Source organism: Dipodomys ordii, unplaced genomic scaffold, assembly GCF_000151885.1.
Source record: "Dipodomys ordii isolate 6190 unplaced genomic scaffold, Dord_2.0 Scaffold18, whole genome shotgun sequence".
Lineage (NCBI taxonomy): Eukaryota > Metazoa > Chordata > Mammalia > Rodentia > Heteromyidae > Dipodomys > Dipodomys ordii.
Genome location: NW_012267234.1, coordinates 6553694 through 6576111, shown reverse-complemented (window position 1 = coordinate 6576111; position 22418 = coordinate 6553694). Strand labels below are relative to the sequence as shown.

At 42.1% G+C, this 22418-nt stretch overlaps 1 protein-coding gene across 1 annotated transcript in view; it reads left to right on the top strand.

The window, feature by feature from the left end:
* Dync1li2 (dynein, cytoplasmic 1, light intermediate chain 2) overlaps window positions 1-22367 on the top strand; it is a 27473-nt gene extending 5106 nt beyond the window's left edge. The window contains exons 3-13 of the mRNA XM_013012651.1: window positions 894-1010; window positions 4628-4858; window positions 9264-9433; window positions 11330-11423; window positions 12449-12584; window positions 14829-14940; window positions 15920-15979; window positions 16655-16696; window positions 17061-17178; window positions 17967-18083; window positions 19436-22367. Coding sequence (XP_012868105.1) covers window positions 894-1010; window positions 4628-4858; window positions 9264-9433; window positions 11330-11423; window positions 12449-12584; window positions 14829-14940; window positions 15920-15979; window positions 16655-16696; window positions 17061-17178; window positions 17967-18083; window positions 19436-19536 — 1298 coding nt within the window. The 3' untranslated portion in view covers window positions 19537-22367. The remainder of the gene's footprint in view (window positions 1-893; window positions 1011-4627; window positions 4859-9263; window positions 9434-11329; window positions 11424-12448; window positions 12585-14828; window positions 14941-15919; window positions 15980-16654; window positions 16697-17060; window positions 17179-17966; window positions 18084-19435) is intronic.
* The last annotated feature ends 51 nt before the right edge of the window (window positions 22368-22418 follow it).

Genomic DNA, 22418 nt, shown 5'->3' with positions numbered 1-22418 from the left:
AATTCCTCAGCACCACATAAGCAGAAAAAGCCAGAAGTGGTGCTGTGGCTCAAGTGGTAGAGTGCTAGCCTTGAGCTGAAGAGCTGAGGGACAGTGCTCAAGTCTAGAGTTCAGGCCCTATGACCCTCCCCCCCAACCCCCCAAAAAAAGATGTCATTTAGATCTTGAAAATTCTATCTTTGTCTACCCTCAACCTCTAGTCACTGTGTGTGTGAGTGTGAGTGCATACATGTGCACGCGCGCACATACGCATGCATGCACACATACCAGTATTGGGGCCTGGGCACTGTACCTTAGTTTTTCACTGAAGGCTGGCACTGCTTGAGCCACAGCTCCACTTACAACTGTTAGCTGATAGTCTCACAGACTTTCCTGCCTAAGCTGACTTTGAACCCCAACCCTCACATCTTAGCTTCCTGAGTAGCTGGGATTGTAGGCATGAGCCACCGGTGCCACTGTTAGTCACTTTGAAAGCAAAGTCTGCTTTGCTTATGAGAGTGAATGAGGCCTAGACAAGTGGGCTTTGCATGAGATTGGCTTGTTTTATGTTTTGGTCCTTTTTATGTGTGTGTGTGCTGTTTTGTTGTGTTGCTGTTCCTGGGCTTGAACACAAGGACTGGGCACTGTCCCTGAGCTTATTGCTCAAGGCTAATGCTCTACCACTTGAGCCACCCCTCTATAGCTTTTTGGTGGTTAATGGAGATGAGTGTTCACGAACTTTCTTGCTCAGCTGGCTTTGAACCACGAATCTCACATCTCAGCATCCTGAGTAGCTAGGATTACAGGCATGAGCCACCAGCACCTGAGTTTGCCTGAGATTCTTAATTGTTCTTTGGGTGTTATCCTTATTCAGAATAAACAGTATATCTTTGTTTTCTTGTAAACATTTATAGGTGAAGATGGTTCTGGTAAAACAACTCTTATGACTAAACTACAAGGAGCAGAACATGGAAAAAAAGGAAGAGGCCTAGAGTATCTATACCTCAGTGTCCATGATGAGGACCGAGATGGTGAGTGGATTGATGTCCATGATGAGGACCGAGATGGTGAGTGGATTGATCTGTAGTAAGAGGTGGATGCAGTCCTTTGATTTCTAGGTGTCCAGACCTTCTCAACATTATCTTCAAGCCAAAGGGAATAGGTGAAATATTTGTGGTTTGCAGACTTTATTCACTTTGTTTTATAGAACATGTTGGCAGAAATGAGGAATGGGAGGTTTGCCACTGCTGTGACTAGTCCCTACTTAGAAAAAGATACTAGGGCTGGGAAGGTGGCTCCGTGGTAGAGTGCTTGCCTTGCATGCATGAGGCCCTGGGTTCGATTCCTAGCACCACATAAGCAGAAAAAGCCTGAAGTGGTGCTGTGGCTTAAGTAATAGAGTAGCCTTGAGTTCAGGCCCCTATGACCTCTGTAAAAAAAGAAAAGAAAAGAAAAAGCTACTAAGGGTAATGTTTCACATTCACATAAACGCAATAAAAAGGATTTCTGAAGGTTTGGAGTTCTATGATTGTCATCCACCATTGCTACTCCACCTGATTCTACTGAAGAATCTGAAATTGATATAATTTACAATATAACCATTTTAAGCATTCACCGGACGGTTTCTTGAGTCTGTGTAACTGTTTAGAAATGTGCATATTCTGTTTTCTTTCTGGTGGACAGAATAGAGACTCCAGCAATGATAATGTTCCCCTGTGAATAAGTTAGTGTTTCTACCATTTGTGTATGGCAGGATGATTAAAAGCAAGATTAATACAAGGATTAGATATAATTTTGAAATAATTTTTCGAGAAGGATGTAATAATAAATTTCAGTTACAACTACTCTGTAATGCTTCCTTTATAATCTGTTAGGCTTTGTAGCTTTTAATGACTAAAATTATTGGTATTTAGGTCTTTTGTGTATGTAAAAGTTATCTTTTTAGCATAAGATGAAAATATATTGCTTAAACTATTATTTATATTTGCCTTAGCACACTTAAATACTGAGGGTCATGATGTGAGAGTTATTATGTAAAGGAGAGTTAATCCTACCCCATGGATACCCCATTTCCTTATTGCTAAATTGAAGAAGCTTAATCAAGGTTCTTTCTAGAACATCTATAAGAGCTTTTTGGCTTGGAAACTGGTATTAATGATGATTAACATATTCATTTTAGAACTTAAGGGATTTTAATCCTGCTTCTTTCTCCTGACTTTGTATTGCTAAACATTTCCTGAATAACTTGAAAAGGCAGGAGAAAGACCTGATGCTGAGTGTCCTGTGTCAGAAGATCAGGCATAAAAAAGCCCATTTAGGGCCATTAGAGTCTGTGCTTGAGGAACTGGGAACTCAGTCTACTGAGCCAGACCTTGAAGACCTCATATTTGCATTGCATTATGGTGTCTTACTTCCTGTCTCTGTAGGGCATCATGGTTATTGTGGAAAGAAGTGGGCTTTGGAGCCAGACAGAACTGGTTCAGAAAGCCACTCCTTTAGGCAACAACTGATGTAATTAATTAACTACCCTACACTTCAGTTTTTTCATGTGTAGAGTGGATGATGGTGTCTGTTTTGTAAACTGACAAAAGAGACATGAGTCAGGTATGAGGATCATAGCTTTCATACCTTTTTATCTTGTGCCTTTTTGGGGGGGGGAGTGTTGGTCTTGGGACTTGAAATCTCTTGGCCTGGGAGTTGTCCCTCAGCTCTTCAGCTCAAGGCTGAAGGCACTCTTACACTTGAAACACAGCCCCACTTCCAGTTTTCTAGTGGTTAGTTGGAGATAAGAGTCTCAGGGACTTTCCTGGTGGGCTGGCTTTAAACCATGATCCTCAGTCTGAGGATTACTGGCATGAGCCACCAGCGCCCACCTCTTGAGTGGTATTTTTGAAGAAATTTACAGAAGCCCAAACCAAGACTACTAAACTATTTTAGAGCTTGAAAATATAACTGGATTTTAGATATCTTATGCTGTTAAAGTCATGAATATGCATTTATAGCATATTAATGAATTGATTATATCAAAAAGTTAACCAATATATGATAGGTTTAAAAAGTATGTTGGAATTTATTGAAAAGGTAATGAAATTATTAATATTCTTGATAACACGTTCTCTCTTAAGATATGTTTATAAATAATAGTTCTTGAGGAGGCTGTCTTCTTTTTTTTTTTTTTTTTTGGTTCCAGTCATGGGGCCTGAACTCTGGGCCTGGGTGCTGTCCCTCAGCTCTTCAGCTCAAGGCTAGCACTCTACCACTTGAGCCACAGTGTCACTTCCAGCTTTTTTTACTTTTTGCTTATGTGGTGCTGAGGAATCGAACCCAGGACCTCATGCATGCAAGGCAAGCGCTCTACCACTGAGCTACCTTCCCAGCCCCTGAGGAGGCTGTCTTAAATTCCTAAAATCACACTATCAATTGGGAACAATTATCTTCTATAGTTCAGTCATCTACATATGATTTTGGACCTTGAGAGCTTGTTTGGAGGTTCTAGCAGGGGAGTGCCAGCTACTTGTATACCCTTGACGGAAGACTGGTCCTCCTCTATTAGGGATGGTGGTCCTCTTGGACCGAGCGCGCAGCTTTGGGAGGGATGCACATGGAGCGGTGAGGAAGGAAGGGGACACCCGCCTCACCAGCCAGAGCAGTCGAATCAACCCTGGCCATCAGTGGGGTGACAGATGTCACAGCCAGATGGCCCTCACATCCTACATATGATTTTGGAATACATTCTTCTTTAAATTTACCAAGTATATACCTTAAAGTTGTATTATTGTAGGAAGTAAAAGACACACAAAATGTCAGAGAGACTCGCATGAGCCATAATGTATATCATACCACCTGGCTTCAACAAATACTAGCTCTTAGCCCTTTTTTTCTTTAAAGTCAAGGTGTTACTACATAGCCCAGGCTGGCTTCAAACTCTCCATTCTCCTATTTCACCCACCCAAGTGCTGGTATCATAGGCATCCTCCACTGTGCCTATCTCTTGGTCTATTTTATTTCAACTGTATTTTCACCCTTTTCCTTTACTTCACACTGGATTATTTTGAAGCAAATTTTAGACATTTAATCATTTCATCTATGAGTCTTTCCATGAGTATGACTGAAAGACTAGAACATGACTAGAACATAAAACCATGTTATTGTAATAAGCATAACTATAATCCTACTACCAGGCAACCAGCAATTAGTTTCTCAATTTATGTAAGTAATGATTTTATCTTGACATTTAAATACAAAGGTTCCTGTTCCTTGGGCTCCTTCATGGTGTGTGAATGTACTACTTCATAAGGCTGACACAATAAGGTCTTTTTAGCACCCACAGGCTTTTTAGCACTGCTCACTGCTTCATAGACTGTTGGCATGTAAGACCAATGGTTTTTTAAACTGTTACTCTGTTCCTTAGATACTGCTGAAAACTTAGTTGTAGAAGCTTCTTGTATTATAGTAGTTAAAACTTTTAGATCTAGAGGAGTTCATCAGGCACCAGGACCTAGGATTGCTGTCCAGTGACCATTTGGGTCTTTTGGGCTACGATTTGTGCATACATACTGTGTGTAATCAATAATGTTCCTATTGCTGTTCTGGTGGCTGTTCTAGTGGCCATTGTTGGGTGGTAACAGAGATTCATTTCTTTTCTCAGATCATACACGCTGCAATGTGTGGATTTTGGATGGCGATCTATACCACAAAGGCCTGCTGAAGTTTGCAGTTTCTGCTGAATCTTTGCCGGAGACGCTGGTTATTTTTGTTGCAGACATGTCTAGGCCTTGGACTGTGATGGAATCTTTACAGAAGTGGGCTAGTGTTTTACGTGAGCACATTGATAAAATGAAAATTCCACCAGAAGAAATGAGGGAGCTGGAAAGGAAGTGTGAGTGAAACAGTTTTTTTCATTGGAAAGTTCACTATTCTCTCTGGAGAGTTGGAGCTTCCTTCCTTTTTAGTCAAGAGGCTTCTCTTGGGCTGGGAAGGTGGCTCAGTGGTAGAGTGCTTGCTTTGCATGCATGAGGCCCTGGGTTCAATTCTTTAGCATCACATAAGTAGAAAAACCTGGAAGTGGTGCTGTGGCTCAAAGTGGTAGAGTGCTAGCCTTGAGCTGAAGAGCTGAGGGATAGCGCCCAGGCCCAGAGTTCAGTAACTAGAAAAACCTGGAAGTGGTGCTGTGGCTCAAAGTGGTAGAGTGCTAGCCTTGAGCTGAAGAGCTGAGGGATAGCACCCAGGCCCAGAGTTCAGGCCCCACAACTGACCAAAAAAAAAAAAAAAAAGAGGCTTCCCTTTGTATAGAGTTTGTAATTTATTTTTCAGTATTTCAGAGTTGCAAAAAGTTTTCAAAGCAGTGTTATCTCAAGTTTCATAGTTATTGAAAATTAATCAATACTCTTTATTCTCATTAGTTCTGTTTTAATGTGAAAGTTCTCTCACTTCCTAAGAGGTGATCCGTTCTGTGGGTCTCCAGACTTTTCTGTCATTTTCCTGTCTGCTGAGTTAGTTAGCATCAGGATGTAGGGGTTTGTTGTAGTCTTTTAGCTTGTTATTGCTGTGACAAAATACCTGAGAGAAACAATTTAAAGGTAGAAAGGCACTGTGGAGTCAGAGATGAGGGGATCAAGAATTGAGGCAAGCCTAGGCAAAAATAATTCATGAGACCCCCCCCCCCATTTCAACTTTGCTGAGCAAAGTGTGTACTTATCCAGCTTCAGGAGCAACACAATGGCTGGGCATAGTGAGAAGTGCCTGTTGTTCCCAGTAATATGGGAAAGTGTTATGTCTGCCCAGGCATAAAGTGAGACTGTATCTTGAAATTAGCCTATGCAAAAAGGCTGACAGGTTGGCTCAAGTGGTAGAGCGCCTACCTAGCAAGTGTGAAACCCTGAGCTCAGTCTCCAATATCATTGGGGAAAAAAAAAATAGCCTGGTGCCGGTGGCTCCTGCCTGTCATTCTAGCTACTCAGGAGGCTGAGATCTGAGGATCATGGTTCAAAGCCAGCCCAGGCAGGAAAGTGTGAGACTCTTACCTCCAATAAACCACTCCGGAAACGGAAGTGATGCAGTGGCTTAAGTGGTAGAGCACTAGCCTTGAGCCAAAGAGTGGAGAGTCAGACCAGAGTTCAAGCCCCATAACTGACAAAAAAAAAAAAAGGAAAGGTTTATTTTTGCTTAGTTTCAGGTTGTGCCCACTTGTTAGTTTTTGGGTCTTGGGTGAGTTATTGCATCTTGGTAGAAGGGCATGGTGGAAGAAAGCTGCTCCACTCATGGCAACCAGGAAGAAGCAAGAGAGTAGGCAGCATCTGAAGATGATTCATCCCTTAAAGGCATGCCCCCTCAGTGACTTGCTTCTTTCAGGTAGGTCCGACCTCCTAATAGCCATTCAGGTAGGAGCAGGCTGGTGGATTAGTTCATTTGAGTTTAGCACCCTCAAAATCCACTCACTTCTCAATAGTGCTACCAACTGAGGACTAGTACCCATCTTTGGGAGCATTTTATAATCCCAGAATTCCATGAAGGCCTCATGTCTCCTCGTGTTGGAATTTTTTTTTTTAAAGCACTAGTTCATTAGTTCATTTGTTTATTGTACTAGTAATTGGGCTTGAGCTTGGTCCTCTGCTCTCACATGGCTTATTTTTTGTTTTCTCACTCAAAGCTGGTGCTCCTGAATTACACCTCCTCCACTTTCACCATTGGCAGGTTTAATGGAAATCCTCAAAAAGATGGCTCTTGCCAGCTATCAGTGACATATACCTAAAATCCTGGCTAATCAGTCTGAGAATTGGAGGATCAGAGTTCATAGTCAGCCCAGGCAGAAAAGTCTGTAAGACTCCAATTACATCAAAAAGCCCAGCTGGAGGAGTGGCTGAAGTTGGTAGAGTACCACTTGAACAAGCATACGAGCAAGTGCAAGGCCCTGAGTTCAAACCCTAGGACAAATGGTGTTTAAAGAAAAAAGGTGAAGCTTTCAGCTCCTTCCTTCATTTTGGAGTTGAACAAATATGATTATAGTCAGAAATAGGAAGGCCACTTGGGGGAATAGGTTATTCGGTGAGAAGCTATATTAAGACTAAAGATAATCTTAGTCCTTTTGGAAACAATTGTCAAAGGAAGTTTCCTTGGAAGTGGTTTGTTGTTATTGTTGGTTTTTTTTATTTTTTTACTGTGATTCAGAAGCTTGTTTTTCCTTTCCCTTGCTTCTGTGAAGTTACATCAGCTTCTGTCCCTTTGCCAAGAAAATGGGAGGGATAGGGAATAGAGCAGCAGTATAAGCAGCAATCATCTTGGCCAGGCCAGGCTGGGCGGGTTCTGGCTTAGTTCCATAGGATGACCTCACCCCCTTTAGTGAACTGCTGAGGGTTCTGGGGCATGGCACACTTACTGGCAGAAGGGGTCTGAAATTTTGATATGCTTTTCAATTTAAATGACCTACTGTTATGTCTTTCTGTCCTATACAGGTCTGTCCCACATTAGCTAAAACAGGGCATTTAACATCTCATTGTTTGGGTTATGGCCTGTGTGGTTCCTGAGTCTGTCTTGTGAGCTACAGTGATTGTTATGCAGTTCACCTCATCTTTGTTCAGCCACTGACCTTTCTACATAATGCTTCTTTTTCCTCTGAAATAGAGACCTTAAAGAGGACTCAGAATAGTTCTGAGCTACACATAGTTTCATGTCCAGACTAGTGAGCTAATACACTGGAGACTTTATCTCTGTTTATACTTAGAGTGATAGCCTTGGAAAGATTGTTAAAGTATTGAAAAGAGCAAAATTGAGCCAGATGCTGGTGGCTCATGCCTGTAATTCTAGCTACTGAGGAACTGAGATTTGAGGATTGTTGTTTGAAGCCAGCCCTACCTTCAAGTAAAAAAGCCAGAAGTGAGCTGTGACTCAAGTGGTAGCCTTGAGCACAAAAGCCTCAGGGACAGCACCCAGGCCCTGAGTTTCAAGCACCAGGACCAGTGTGTGTGCATATACATGCATGCACGCGCACACACACAAACACATACACCAGAAGTTCTCGAACTGTTCTAACTATTGGGGATATAGCATACAGCATAAATTCAACATCTCATGTCAAGCTGCTCTTGGGCAGCTTATGACATGAGATACTGAATTTATTTTGTAATCTTAGTCACTGATGTCTGTGTGACTTAGGACTAGATTCTGCTGCATGCAACACAAAATCAAAGACAGAGGTGTCTTAAATGAATCTGAGTTTCATTTCTCCTGAAAATGAAATCTATAGGTAGTTAGTTTGAAACTGGGAAGGCATCTCAGAGACTGTGGCTTCTTTGTGTTTATTGCTCTGTCATTTGTTGGGTGTGGTTCTCTTACAGCAGCAACAGAGCTGTAGCCTTACATCTAAGTTCTAGGCGGCAGGATGATGAAGAGGAAGTAAGTGTTGAAGGGTACATGCCAGCTGTCTCTTAAGGAGGATGGGAAATGTAGTCTTTAGTCTGTGTGGCTGTATTTTTTAGTAGGGTTCTGTTCAAATAGGATGAGGAAGACAAGAGAAAACATTGGAGAACCTCAAGCAAATGCTTGAAACATGTCTGTATTTCTTGACTCAGGTTACCCTTCTGGGGGCCTCTGCTTTTACCATCCTTTGTCTGAGATGTTTGTAATGGTAGTCTTGTGCTTGTCTGTTGAAGGAGTTCCTTTGTTGGTGCTGGTGTAAGCTACTTTCAATAAAGTAGTTGACTCTCTTCCTCAGGAGACTCCTGGTTTCCAGATTAATAGACTCTTGGGTGAAGGGTCATTATCTAACTAGTCTCTAGCCTGCTGAATTTGGAAAGCTAGTCCTTGGCCAGCCTTTCTAAGTTAGATTTCTCAGTGGTCCAGGATATGATAGCTCTTTGGCTGCAGGAACTATCTGAGTGAGAGGGAGAGCAACCACTAGGGCTGCCAGAAAGTGATACTTATTTGGAGATTAGGCTTGCCTGATTCATGTCTAGGGCTTCTTTTGTTTATAGGAGCCTGTGGAGTCTTAGGACTGTGGATCCAGTGGATGGTTGGTGAGGTGGGAGGAAAAGATAAACAGCAGCAGCAAGGTAGACAACTTGGAACCTCTTTCTAATACCCACTGCTCTAATGCTAAAGGGAGCACAGGTGGGCTAAACCTCTGCAGTACCACCTTCCCCAGCTCCCTAACTACAGTCATGGGTGACTAGGAAGCTTGTCACACAAGACTGCTTATGTTTTGTGCTTGTTTGGTAACTTTTTCAGTTTTTTGAAGCTAATATGTATTTTTATTTATATGTGTATATATTTTTTTCTTTTCCTGGTAGTTATGAAAGACTTTCAAGACTATATTGAGCCTGAAGAAGGTTGTCAGGGTTCCCCACAGAGAAGAGGGCCTCTGAACTCAGGCTCGGAAGAAGAAAATGTTGCCTTGCCTCTGGGTGACAATGTGCTGACTCATAACCTGGGGATCCCAGTGTTGGTGGTGTGCACAAAGGTGTGTCCAAGGAATTGTAAGTTTGGCTGGGTTTGGTAGTGAACAATCACCATCTGAAAGAATATCTGAGATGAGGTTTCCTCCCAAGGGAGGATTGGTCTTATTTGGTATTTACTAAAGTAGAGTGAGTAAGTTCATGATAGACCAAATTGTTTCTTACTACTACTGTTGGAAACGTGATGTTGGTTCATTTGTAACCTGGGTTGATCCCTGTGGTGTACCTTTGACTTAATGGACAAACTCAACTAAAAGTAGTTTTCTTCAGTCACTTCATCTGGTCTAAACCAGTGGTGAAAAAATAGTCAGAATTGAACAATTAAGTGTGTATCTTACATAAGGAAAAAAGGAGCTTTAAAAACATTTTGGATGGGCTGAGAAGGTGGCTTAGTGGTAGAGTGCTTGCCTAGCATGCATGAAGCCCTGGGTTCAATTGCAAGTGGTACTGTGGCTCAAGGGGTTGAGTGCTAGCCTTGAGCAAAAGAAGCTCAAGGACAGTGTTCAGGCCCTAAGTTCAATCCCCAGGACTGGCAAAAAAAATTTTTTTGGAAAGCCAGGCACTGGTGGCTCATGCCTGTAATTCTAACTACTCAGGAGGCTGAGATCTGAGGATCATAATTCGAAGCCAGCTTAAAGGGGTAGAGCGTTAGCTTAAAGTGGTAGAGGCTTAAAGTGGTAGAGCATTAGCTTTGAGTGAAAAAGCTCAGGGACAGCACCCAGGCCCTTAGTTCAAGCCCATGACTGTCTTGTTCTTGACAACCGCTTGAATGCCATGCACAGCCATGTACAGTGGACTAATCCAATGCAACCTTGTTGGACACAACAACTTAGGTGATCAAAACTTAGGTGAACAAAACAAAACACACTGGAGCTGGCATTGGTAACTCATACCTGTAATCCTACTCAGGAAGCTGAGATTTTATAATCACAGTTCAAAGCCAGCCTGGCAAGAAAGTCCATACAACTCTTATTTCCAGTTAACTGCTGAAAAACTGGAGATGATGCTGTAGCTCAAAGTATTAGAGTGCTAGTCTCGAGTGAAAAAGCTCAGGGACAGCAACCAGGCCCTGAGTTCAAGCCCCAGGACTGGCAAAAAAACAAACATATTAGGTACCTGGGTTCTGGCAACTCCTGCCTGTGATCCCAACTCCTCAAGAGGCTGAGATCTGAAGATAGCAATTCAAAAGCCACTTCTGGCAGTAAAGTCCATGAGACTCTTATTCCTAATTAAGTGGTAGAGCACTAACCTTAAGCAAAAAAGCTTAGAGTTAGTGCCCAGTCTCTGGAGGACTGGCACAAAAATCAGAACAACATTGGGCTTCAAAAGTACTCTTTCTTATTGAGAGTCACCCTATTACCTAACCTAATTATGGGCAATACCATCTCTTGTCCTGTCCTGTTCTCTTTGTTTTGGTCGGTCGTAGGGCTTGAACTCTGGGCCTGGGCGCTGTCCCTGTGCTCCTCAGCTCAAGGTGAGCACTCTACTGCTTGAGCCACAGCAACACTTCAGGTTTTTGAGTGCTTTATTGGAGATAAGAGTCTCACGGACTTTCCTGCCTGGGCTGGCTTTGAATCGTGACCCTCAGATCTCAGCCTCCTGAGTAGCTAGGATTACAGGCATGAGCCACCAGGGCCCAGCTCTCGTCCTATTCTTGACAAGCACTTGAGTGCCATGCACATCCAATGCAACCTTATTGGACACAACAACTTAGGTGATCAGGCATTTTATATCTGCACTTTATAATAAAGAAATTGAGGGGTGGGATGAAAGAAATACATGTTTTATTTTTCTCTAATATTTGCAACTTTGCCAATGGCTTTCTTCTTTGGAGTTACTTTTATTTCTGAAGCAGGCAGAGAAATAGAAAGATGACTGCTCTCTTTGTTTTGTCTCTGCAGTGTGATGCAGTGAGTATCCTGGAGAAGGAGCATGATTATCGGGATGAGCACTTGGACTTCATCCAGTCGCACCTACGGAGGTTCTGCCTCCAGTGTATCCTTTGTTGGGCGTAGGGGCATGGCTTCCCTCCAAATGAGGCCTCTTGAAAGTCCCTTCAAACCCAGAGTATAGTCTTCCAGGGAGAAATTGCTTGCTGGAACTTAAGGCTTATTAACTTACCTTTATCTTTGGTCACTATTTAGTATATGTCTACATATACTAAGAAGTGTTTATACTAAAAAGTGGTGATGTAATTTTATTGACAGTTTTATCATGCTCAGAAATCTTTTTAGACTTCACTTTTATTCAGAAAGGTTTAGTTACCAGTTTGACTCTTGGTTTAGTGCTATAGATGTCCCCCTCCCCTTTGTGCTACCCATGAGAGAGATACTGTGTCAATAGTCTCTTCAATCTTGTTTTTTTTTTTTAAATCCAACAGCAATTGGTACCATATTTCCACAACATAGTAGGAGATAGGCCCTTTACTTGGCACAAACCTGTTCGCTGTGAGGCTGGGAAAGACTCCTCAGCCCTGATAGGCTGAGAATACTTCCCCAGCTTTCTCCAGAACCACTAATGTTGCTTCTTAGGAAGAGCCCAAGGGATCAGGACCATAGTTTATGTGTTAATAAGCCAACAACTGTATGGCCTACTAACAGTATACTTCTATGCTTTTTTGACTTGGTTCATTGCCTTTTTAAGTTTTTAGGTGTGCTGGTCCTGGGGCTTGGAATCAAGCCTGGAGACTACCCCTTAGCTTCTTTCACAAGGGTGATGCTCTGCAAACTGAGTCTACTTCTGGCTCTTTGGTAGTTCACTGGAAATAAGAGTCTCATAGACTTTCCTGCCTGTGCTGGCTTTCAACTTGGATCATCAGATCTCAGCCTCCTAAGTAGCTAGGATTCCAGGCATGAGCCATCTGTGCCTAGCTTTAGTTTTTAAATTTTTGATACTTTGTTACTCATATATTCATTAAAAATTATATTGACCTTTTAATAATATTTAAGAATGGTACTTATATATGATGGATTGATTTTGTCTTTGGCAGTTGATTGGTTTTCCTTAAACAGATTGATTAGATGGAGCTGCCTTGATTTACACCTCAGTGAAGGAAGAGAAAAACCTCGACTTGTTGTATAAGTACATTGTTCATAAAACATATGGTTTCCACTTTACCACACCTGCCTTAGTTGTGGAGAAGGATGCCGTTTTTATGTGAGTTCTTCTTTTTACAAAGTACATTTACTATTTGTGTCTTGCCCTTCCCAGTGAACCTTCTGTCTGCTTTGTGCAGTCAGTTCTCCTGCTCTCCTGGGGCTCAGCTCAGGCTGGACCTCAGCTCAGGCTGGACCTCAGAGGAGATAACACAGCTTTCTCTCTGCTTCTGGATTGAAGAATATTCTGCCTGTCAGTGGGTGGCATGGTCATTGAGAGCAAGTTTTAAAATAGTAGCAAGTTGTTGGGCACTTAATAGCAACTGGTGAAGTACTGGCTGGGAGAGTTTTGAAGTACAACAGATTTCATTTTGGGGATCTTGTGTTTCTGGCCGCTCTACACAATGATGCCAAGCATCCTCCTGCCATTCCAGTCAATATGGGTTTTGGCTGTTCTAAATACTTTTATTAGTGGCATTTCACATTTAGGAAGCCACTTCGGTTGATTGTCCTGTCAGAGACTTTGGATACCTGTTTTCTGGCATTGGTTTCTCTTTCTAGAGAATCATGTTGCTGAATACATAAATAAGTGATGATGCTGGTCTGGGAGAGTACTTCACAATTACATTTCTCTATTCAGCAAGCCATACTCGGCTCACCTGAGGTACTCAGGTATTCTGCTGGGAACACAGAACTGAATGAGATGTGGTCTCTGCTACAGAGACCCAGAGAGCAAAAAGAGTAAAAGCAATAGGAACGACAAAGAATGTGATACTGAAAGATGCTTGGATCTCAGGCAGACCTAAAGAGTGAGATGGGGAAGTCTGAGAGGTTAGAAATATGAGACACCCCCCACACACACACTGAAACAGAATAGGTTACCTTTGGCAGATTAGAGAAGAGCTTCCCTCAGGCAACTCATACCTGCTTTGGAGAATCACCCAGGGCAGGCAAGCAAGCAGCCAGGTGCACAAGCTCAGTGAGTACTGTGCTTTTGAAATCATTTACTGCTCACATCAGTGGGATTTTGAAGAGCAGAAGGAGCAGGGCACCTGGTTGAATTTAAGACTTAGCTGGAATGGAAAAGCATCTTTGGGATTCTGAGGGCATCAAGACTTACGGCAGTATCTCAATGATGCCCTGTCCTTTGTACCTTTGGGTCTTTTAGTAGTTGCCTACATGAGGATGATGCATCAGGCCATTTGGGGGAAGCATGCTGGTTGTACACCCTGTTGTCTTTTTTTGTTGTTGTGGGGCTTGAACTCCAGGCCTGGCTACTGTTGCTGAGCCTTTTGAGCCACAGTACCACTTGTGGTTTTTGTGTTTTGGGGTTTTTGTTTGTTTGTTTGTTTTTTGTTAGTCGTGAGGCTTGAACTCTGGGCCTATGCATTGTCCCTGAGCTCTTCAGCTCAAGGTGAGCACTCTACCACTTGAGCCACAGTACCACTTCCAGTTTTCTGACGGTTAATTGGAGGTAGAGTCTCATGGACTTTCCTGCACAGGCTGACTTTGAACCTTGATCCTCAGATCTCAGCCTCCTGAGTAGGATTACAGGTGGAAGCCACTGGCGCCTAGCTATCCTATTGTCTTTGGAGCTGTGGACTGGAAGTTGTATGTGAAAGACTTGTGACAACAGTCAATTACTATCTTTCTGAGGATCTTGAGTTCAAAAGTGTGCCACAATTGTGTACAATTGCTAGCTTTAAGGGAATCAAGTTGAACACTAGCTGAACATTAGTAGATGTTGAATCCTCAAGCACCCCTATAGGAGTCTATAGGCCTCCTTGTATCTGTGGTGTGCAGGTGGTTGCCCTTCACTCCAGGACACATCTTTCCACACTAAAAGAAGTAATGAACCAATACATAAGATAACTGTTGTTAGAAGAGTTCTCAGAGACAAGAGGGGAGCCCCCAGGCCAAAGCCAAACAGCAGCAGGCCCCTGCCAAGTTCTGTCCTTGGTGTTGTTCTTCTTGTTCCTCTCAAAACAGAACTCCATTGTGCTCTGGCTTTTTTAAGTGGAGTTGTGGGAGGAAACTGAACACTTCCAGCAGGGCAGTATATAGTCTCATACTGACTCCTTAGGGCCCTAGAAGTCCCTGAGCTCTATATGAAATAAGACTTATTATGCTAATAAATGGATTTAGCATTTGGCTTATGTGCCAAAGTGGCGATCCATTCCAACAGATACATACTAGATCTCTGAGAAAGAACCTGACCCAGGAATCCTTTACAATCTGAAGTAGACTAAGTGTACTGGAAGGTTAGTTTAAGAAAAAGCAAGTTAATCTCCTTTTTTGCCTTTAGACCTGCAGGCTGGGACAATGAAAAGAAAATAGCTATTTTGCATGAAAACTTCACAACTGTGAAGCCAGAAGATACATATGAAGACTTTATTGTGAAACCTCCAGTGAGAAAGGTATGTTGGGTGAGGAGTAATACTGGGAGGAGTACAAGGCCTCATGCCTGCCTCATGGCTCTACCTTTTGAGCCAGGCTCTCAGCTCTTTTTATGTGCAGATTATTGTTGAGATTTAGTCTTGCTTCCTGAGTAGGTGCCTCTGCACTGTGAACAGCCTACTTTAGGCTTCCCTTTGTATGTAGCTGGGATGACAGGCACTCACCATCATACCTACCTTCTTTCTGTTGAGTTGATGTCTTGTGAGCTTTCTGTTCTGGCTGGCCTGGAACCTTGAGCCTCCCAATCTCAGCCTCCCACGTAATTTAGAATGACAGGTGCATGCCATCACACCAGCTGTTGGTTGAAAAGCATAAGAGTTCAAGAAGTTTTCTACCCGGGCTGGCCTCTTAAACCCTGTAGTCCTCCCATTCTTGGCTTCCCATGTAGCTAATAGTGCCACCTACTTTAGGTGTTGTTTGTTTGTTTGTTTTCCCCTAATGGAAACCTGTAAAGAACTAGGTCTTTCACTTTAGTGGTAGGGCCTGAACTCAGGGCCTTAAACTTGTTTGCTTATCTTACATTATTTACTTTGAAAAAAAAATTATCCAAGGGTCTTTTTTTTTAGACTTTAAGTCACGTCTGGCACAGGGTGAGGAGTGTGAGTGCTGGCATTCTTACAAGGAGCCATGTAGCATCCAGCATAGTCCACAGTGCTGTCATCATTTTTGGATTTGTTAGATCCCCTCTCTCTAGGATCTCCTGCAGATTGATCTGAGAGGTGTTACTGAGGACCTGTTAAGATTTTTAAAGTTTCAGTTGGCTGCATGCCATAATAAGTTTTGGGAGATGGTCTGTGCTAGGCTAGAAAAATGTAACCACACTCTCAAGAACAAGTCCCTAGAACTGTATGCAGGCCCAAACTAAGAATCTCCTTGGAGCATATAGTAGCTTGGAAGTCTTCTTGGCCTGTGGCCACAAGTGTGTGTGTTACTTCACAGCTGGTCCATGACAAAGAGTTGGCAGCAGAAGATGAGCAGGTGTTCCTAATGAAGCAACAGGTAAGATGACCAATGGGATTGAAACAGAAGCCTCCTCATGCATGGAATGCCAGTTCCCAGTGGGGTTGGGGCTGTCTGCATGTGGGGACTCAGAGAGCTTGAAGCTTTACAAGCTTTTCCTAGAACTGGTACGATTAAAGCACCTGCCTCTCTTTAGATACTTGCCTGCCTACTTTGCCCATGTTCCTTCAAGGATAGCTTCGGATCTTTTTAAGTGCCCTTACACTAGAAATTTCAGGTTTCTGATGACCTGGCCTCACTGCTGTAATTCCACATAGTCCAGTGCATGTAAGCAGGTAGTACTTGTTTTGTCAGTGAGGAGAGTAGCTTTCCCAAGCTGTCACTTCTCAACACAAACCCAGTCTTAAAATTTCTCTCTTCCAGACTATGTATGTCATGAGTTTATAGACTCATTATGGGAAGTTTTGACAGTTCCCTCCCCTCCTCAACTCTTCCTCCTTTCTGTGCCCTGTTTGTTTCCTTAGCTTTAAACATGGAGTATCTTTTTCACCATATATCAAACTACTAGAGTAAGAATATTTTGCATTTATAGTATAAAATGAAACTTGGTTGTTAATGGCACCCTCTAGTGGAGTACTAGGAGTAAGATTCTTTTTCCAGAACTCAGATCTCTGCAGGCCTTGGTTAATGGTCAGTTTGTCCCTCTCTTTGCAGTCACTCCTTGCCAAGCAGCCTGCCACACCCACGAGAGCCTCCGTGAGTACCATACGTCAAACAGGGTCAAACGTATGCCATCACTTGTTTTAGCTATATTTGTGTGGGCTTTCCTATTTCAAAGGTAGTTGGTTTCCCTGAAGGCCCATGGCCAGGAACCTAATAGAATCTCAAGAAATGTTTAATGAAAGACTACATCTGCGTAAAATAAGCTGCTTTGTTACCTTGTCAGTTCTTCTTTTAGGAGAAACTGAGGTCTAGGAAGGAACTGAGCTAATAAGCATGTTCCCAATCTTGTACCCTAGACTTGGAATATATCTTGCATTAGTATGTCTTCATTTTTTGAATTTTTATTTCTGTTATTTTTTATGTGTGTTTGTGTGACCTGGGCTGGTTTTGGACTTAGGAATCCCCTGCAAGAGGACCCTCTGGCTCTCCGAGAACCCAGGGCCGGGGTGGGCCAGCCAGTGTCCCCAGTGCCTCCCCAGGCACGTCAGTAAAGAAGCCGGACCCAAACATCAAAAGTATGTATGTTGTTCCGGGGCAGAATTTAGTCCTAGGCCTGAGCCTTTCAGGAGCGGCTGGGTCTTTCAAGTGGAGATCTAGAAAAGCTGGGTCTATTCCCTTTCCCAAAGAAAGGGAATGGACTGCTTACTACACTACCTTTTCCCAGAGGAAGAGATTCTGCTGGCAGAGACCACACCAGAGCCTTTTACTACATTGGAATTGGTGGCCTAATGTACTTACTTGGTATAGAAGTTCAGATTCTTGAGAAAAGAATATGAAATAGAAAGTTATCTTAAAATGTAAATCTTGACTCTTTAGTTTATATTATTACTACTTACAAATTAGGAGAATCTTTTTCTCTGCCATAGCTCTTATTAAGCTAAATTATTTAAGCAGTGGTTATACCAGCACCGTATTGGATTATCAAGAATACTGGCTGCAGTAAGATCATCAAAACAAAATTTGGGCATCTTCAACTTAGCAGATGAGCTTTTCATATGGGCTGTGAGTGTGGAGGGCTTGTACAGCTTTGAAAAACCTTGCCCCAAATACTTGGAGGCAGTGTGGAATACTGATTATTTATGCCTTGTTAGGTGGGAAATGTTGTAAATGTGTTTCCAATTAATAGTGTCACTACATTCACAAGCCTCAGCATGGTGATGTGGAAGGAATCATAGTAAATGAGTGTTGTAATGGGTAACCTAGAAAGGTGAAAGCCACAAACAGCTAATTCCAGGATGAGAAGTACTTGTTTGAAGTAGTCCAGTTTGGATGATGTCTTTTTTTTCCCTTACTGTTTCCTTAGATAATGCAGCAAGTGAAGGAGTGTTGGCCAGCTTCTTCAATAGTCTGTTGAGTAAGAAAACAGGCTCTCCTGGAAGCCCTGGTGCTGGTGGGGTGCAGAGCACAGCCAAGAAGTCAGGTACAGAGGGGCCTTCGGAGACTTAGGACCCTCATGACTGAGCAGTGCTAAGAAAATGGGGAGGCAGACAGGAGTGCGTGCCTTCATCTGACCTGCAGACGCTCAGTGTTCTGAACAACTACGAAAGGAAGCAGATCTGTACTTTAGACTGAGCAGTGTACTGCGCTTTCCGTGGGGTTGCCTTATAACCATGCAGGTTTTCCTTGGCACATTTAAAGTGGGACTTAATGTACATTCAGGCTATTGGGTAAGTCAAGGTATGGCTGAAGTCATACATGTGGTGACGGTCTGGAAACTCTCTCCACTAGAAGTCATGGTCTAGAGTATACCATTGACATTTTATTTATCCTACTTAACTTTATGTGATGCTTTAAAGGGATTTTGTACTGTCTCATTGGAGAGCATTCTCTCCTCCTCCATGAACTCCTTGCTTGTTACATTCTATGGCAGTTCACCCACCTGTCCTTCCATGGTGGCTGGTGGGCCAAGTCTGTTGTGGAAGCCTCTGAAACAAAAGAAACAAGTTCCTTAGGAATTGCACATTTTCTTAGGAAGCTGGAAGAAGTTTTATTTTTATAGTGCTAGGGACCAAACCCATGGCCCTGTGCATGCTAGGTAAGCAGTAGCTTTGTTTTTAGTGTTCCATTGGCTATAAGGTATGGTAATACAGTGTTTTCCCTAATTGCTATTTCTTGAGTAGATGAGGCTCTTAGGAAATCACCTTACAAGACAACTTGAGCTCTAGTAGCAACCAAATTCTTAAAGACATAAAGTCTGATTTGGTGGCCTGGTGGTGTCCTAGTATGATTCTCTTACTAGAAATAGGAGTCATTTTCCACTCCCTGTTAGTGTTTGCCAACAGAGAAATAGGATTCCCAACTCTGTGCAGGACCTAATGATCTGGCTTTGGTCTCCTCTTACTGAAAATGGTATTTCTACGAGTCAGTCTGGAGTGTTGTAATTAGAAACAAAACCTGAACACCTGTCTGTTTCAGCCAGAGAAAGTGTTTGCTGCATGCCTGAAACTCATGAACACCTCCAGGGAGTTGGTGAGAGTGCATAGGGCTGGGACTGGAGGATGAGAGGGTTTGCAGACAGGCCCTGTTGTTTGGCACAAAGGCATCCTGTGCCCTACCAAGATAGTTGTGTAGTTGAGGAAGCACAGACCTATGACATTTGCGGTGAGAAGGACTAAGTCGGGATCTATCTCGAGATCCTAGGAGGAAAAAACTTTTTATTTTTTAGATTACTATCATTATAGATGATTACAGAAACCTATGGTTTTAACTATTTCTTTTTTAATTCTTTTCTCACATTGCTGCTTTGCTCCCTCCCCCCCTTTTTTTTTTAAGGACAAAAGACTGTGTTGTCAAATGTTCAGGAAGAACTGGATAGAATGACTCGAAAACCAGACTCCATGGTAACAAACTCTTCAACAGAAAATGAAGCTTGATCCTCCTTTAAAAAAAAAAAATGTCAAATGACCAAATAACTATGTATATTGATCTGCTAAGACCAGAATTTTTCTGATATGGCACATGCTATCAGTTTTTTGGGGTAGGGGAGATGAATTTTAAAAAACAAAAACAAAAACTTCATTGGCTTGTCCAACTGTGAAATGCACATTTAGGAAGGGCACATGTCAGACCCTTTGTTAAGGATGACCCTTGGACTCTTGGGCATGTGGCTCTCATGAGAAGCAAGCTCAGCTGGGCTTCCTAAGCAGAGCAGAGAAAGGGGGCCCAATTTCTCTGAGGGTGGAGCAAACAAGCCAGGAAAATCATTGATGGGATAGTGGTTTGACCAGGTTGCCGGTTAGTAAATTCCCTTGTTCTTGGGAAGCAGATTATGTAGCAGAAAGTCCAGGCAAGAGAAGATTTTTGAGGAAGAGTGAGAGAGGTGATGGTGGGGAAGCTGAACGTTGAGGCAGGTGAGGAAAGAGGAGATGGGCGGGATGATAAGAAGTACTGTCTTCGATAGAAGTTGAATAATCATTGTGTAAGACAAAATTAGAAGCATTTCCAAACTAAGCACTAAGCAAAATGGGATTTAGACTTGTTCTAATGCAAGCTTAACTTTTGGAAAGTATATTAAGTATGGGATGCCTGAGTCAAGTGGAGCCAACCTGAGTGGGGAAGATGGCTGCTGAGACACCCCTACTTGGCCCAGGCCACGTCCTTGGGGAGAGGCTGGCCCACAGGTGTGCAGTCTGGGGCAGGCAGTTGCTGTGGGCTATGTTCAACGTCAACAGATACAAAATTAGTTTGCTTTGTGTTGTCTAACTAGCTCCTGCTTTGTTTTTTTTAAGTTAAATTTTTTATTACTATTATTATTATTATGACCATAGGCTGGCCTACTGATAGAAAATGGGTAATGAACCTCTCATTCTACCATGGTGCAATGTGCTACAGAAAGTTGGCGTCATTACATTCTGGTTAATTGGCTTGTACCAATCCCTGCCTTACAGTCTGTGGAAACCCTCAAGGAGTTCCACTGATGCAAAAGGGTTGTGTCCTAGCTCCCTGGTCTGATCAGTGCTGTCAGGTAGACAAGTGTGATGGTTTATATTGAAAATGAAAGTGATAGATTTCTTCTATGTTTTCCTAAGATACAGCTTTTTTTTCCTTAGGGAAATGAGTTTCAGGCATCTCCCATTTAGGGCATATTCATGTCATGTCACACCACCACTCTGGGAATGACTTCTGTGGATTCGAAATGGCACTTTTAATTTTATATACATGACACAGAGCATGTAAATGCAAACACTACCCTGAATTTAATGTATAAAACATATGTTGTCAAACCAAGGGGAAAAAAAACCACAGTTCAGTTATGTGGAGTTTACTTTTTATATGACTGTTTGTTGTACCATGTCCCAGCATAACCTCCCTAATGTCCTTCCTTTTGCATACCAGATCCCAATAACCACTAATTTAGTACTGGGCATAACTTACATGTTATATAACAAGACTCCTAAACAGTCTTGCTTGCATTGCTTCTATAAAGGTCTGAACACTGTTAATGAGAAAGCTGAGTATTTATTTACCTTTCTAGCAAAAAAAAAAAATGTTTCTTGTGCCAGATTTATTGTTGAAATACTTTATTTTTTTTTTCCTTTTTCAGTTATATTTTTCTCAAAACGTGTTGAACTTTCAATTACTGGGTTAACTTTCAGTTACTGGGTTACTTAGGTGATGGTGACAGTAAACTGTGGAATGAAGTTGTGGTGATGTGGCCAGTGGATGCCAGATGGTTTGTGTCCACACAGTAGGTGGGATCACTTAATCCTTTCATTGAACCTGGAGCAAAATGAATGACCTCACAAAGAAGGGATTCTTGGAAAGTCACATACCTAAGGCAATAGAGTATGGTTTAAACTTTTAATGCAAAATTTTGTTTTTTATCCTTTGTACTGATAAGCACTTTTTGTGTCAATATAAAATGTACTAGAACTGATGAAGTGCTAAGACACAGTCTTACAAAGGGAGGTTTCTTGGAGATGACTTTTATTCTCATGACAGGTAGATGCTTCTGGTGTCAGAAGAAACTGACACAAAATGTCATGTGCTCAGTGGTTGCCAAAGTCAACCAGCCTTTGGGAACTTCCAGGTTCTTTTTTTTGGGGGGGGGGGAGGGAGGGAGAAGGGGAATTAATTTTTGTTATTTTAGAGACTTTCAAGCATTGGAACCAAAGGCCAAATAATAAACAGCCTTTACTTTTTTAAGTAAAATTTGTTTTATTTGCAGAATACATTTGTATGGTAGACTGTTAAAGAAAATTTTGTTACTATTTATCCACATTATAGTGGTTACATCTGCTGTTTGTCTTTAAAATAGAAAACTCAAAAGAAAATAAGCCCAGCCTTGAAGAAGTGGCCCAAGTAAGGGCCATGAATTGGTCTCTCCTAAAAATGCAACAGTTTTGCTGCTAAGTTATTTTGTTTTTGTTTGCACTTTTTTGATTGGCATTTTAAAGTCAGTATTTAAACTAAAGACATTGTGTTTTATTAGTTTAATGAAGTTGAAGGTGACTGCTCTGTACATCATGACCTTAACAATGTTGATTCTGTAAGTGAAGTTCACTGTTGTCTCTATGCTAAGTTCATTGATGTTTTTAACTTGAAATTAGGACTGCAGAAGATTCCCCACCAGCCTTAGTCCAAGGGGTGTGGCTCTCTCGGGCATAGTATGCAGTCATGTGGAATTGCTTTCTAGTGCTGGAAAAAAAAAAAAGATGTCTCTAATTACTGGCTTCAATAAACATGAATCCAGACTGCTTACAAATTTTGGTGACTTTCATTTTGATAAATTGTCCCTCTGGATATTCATTGTCTG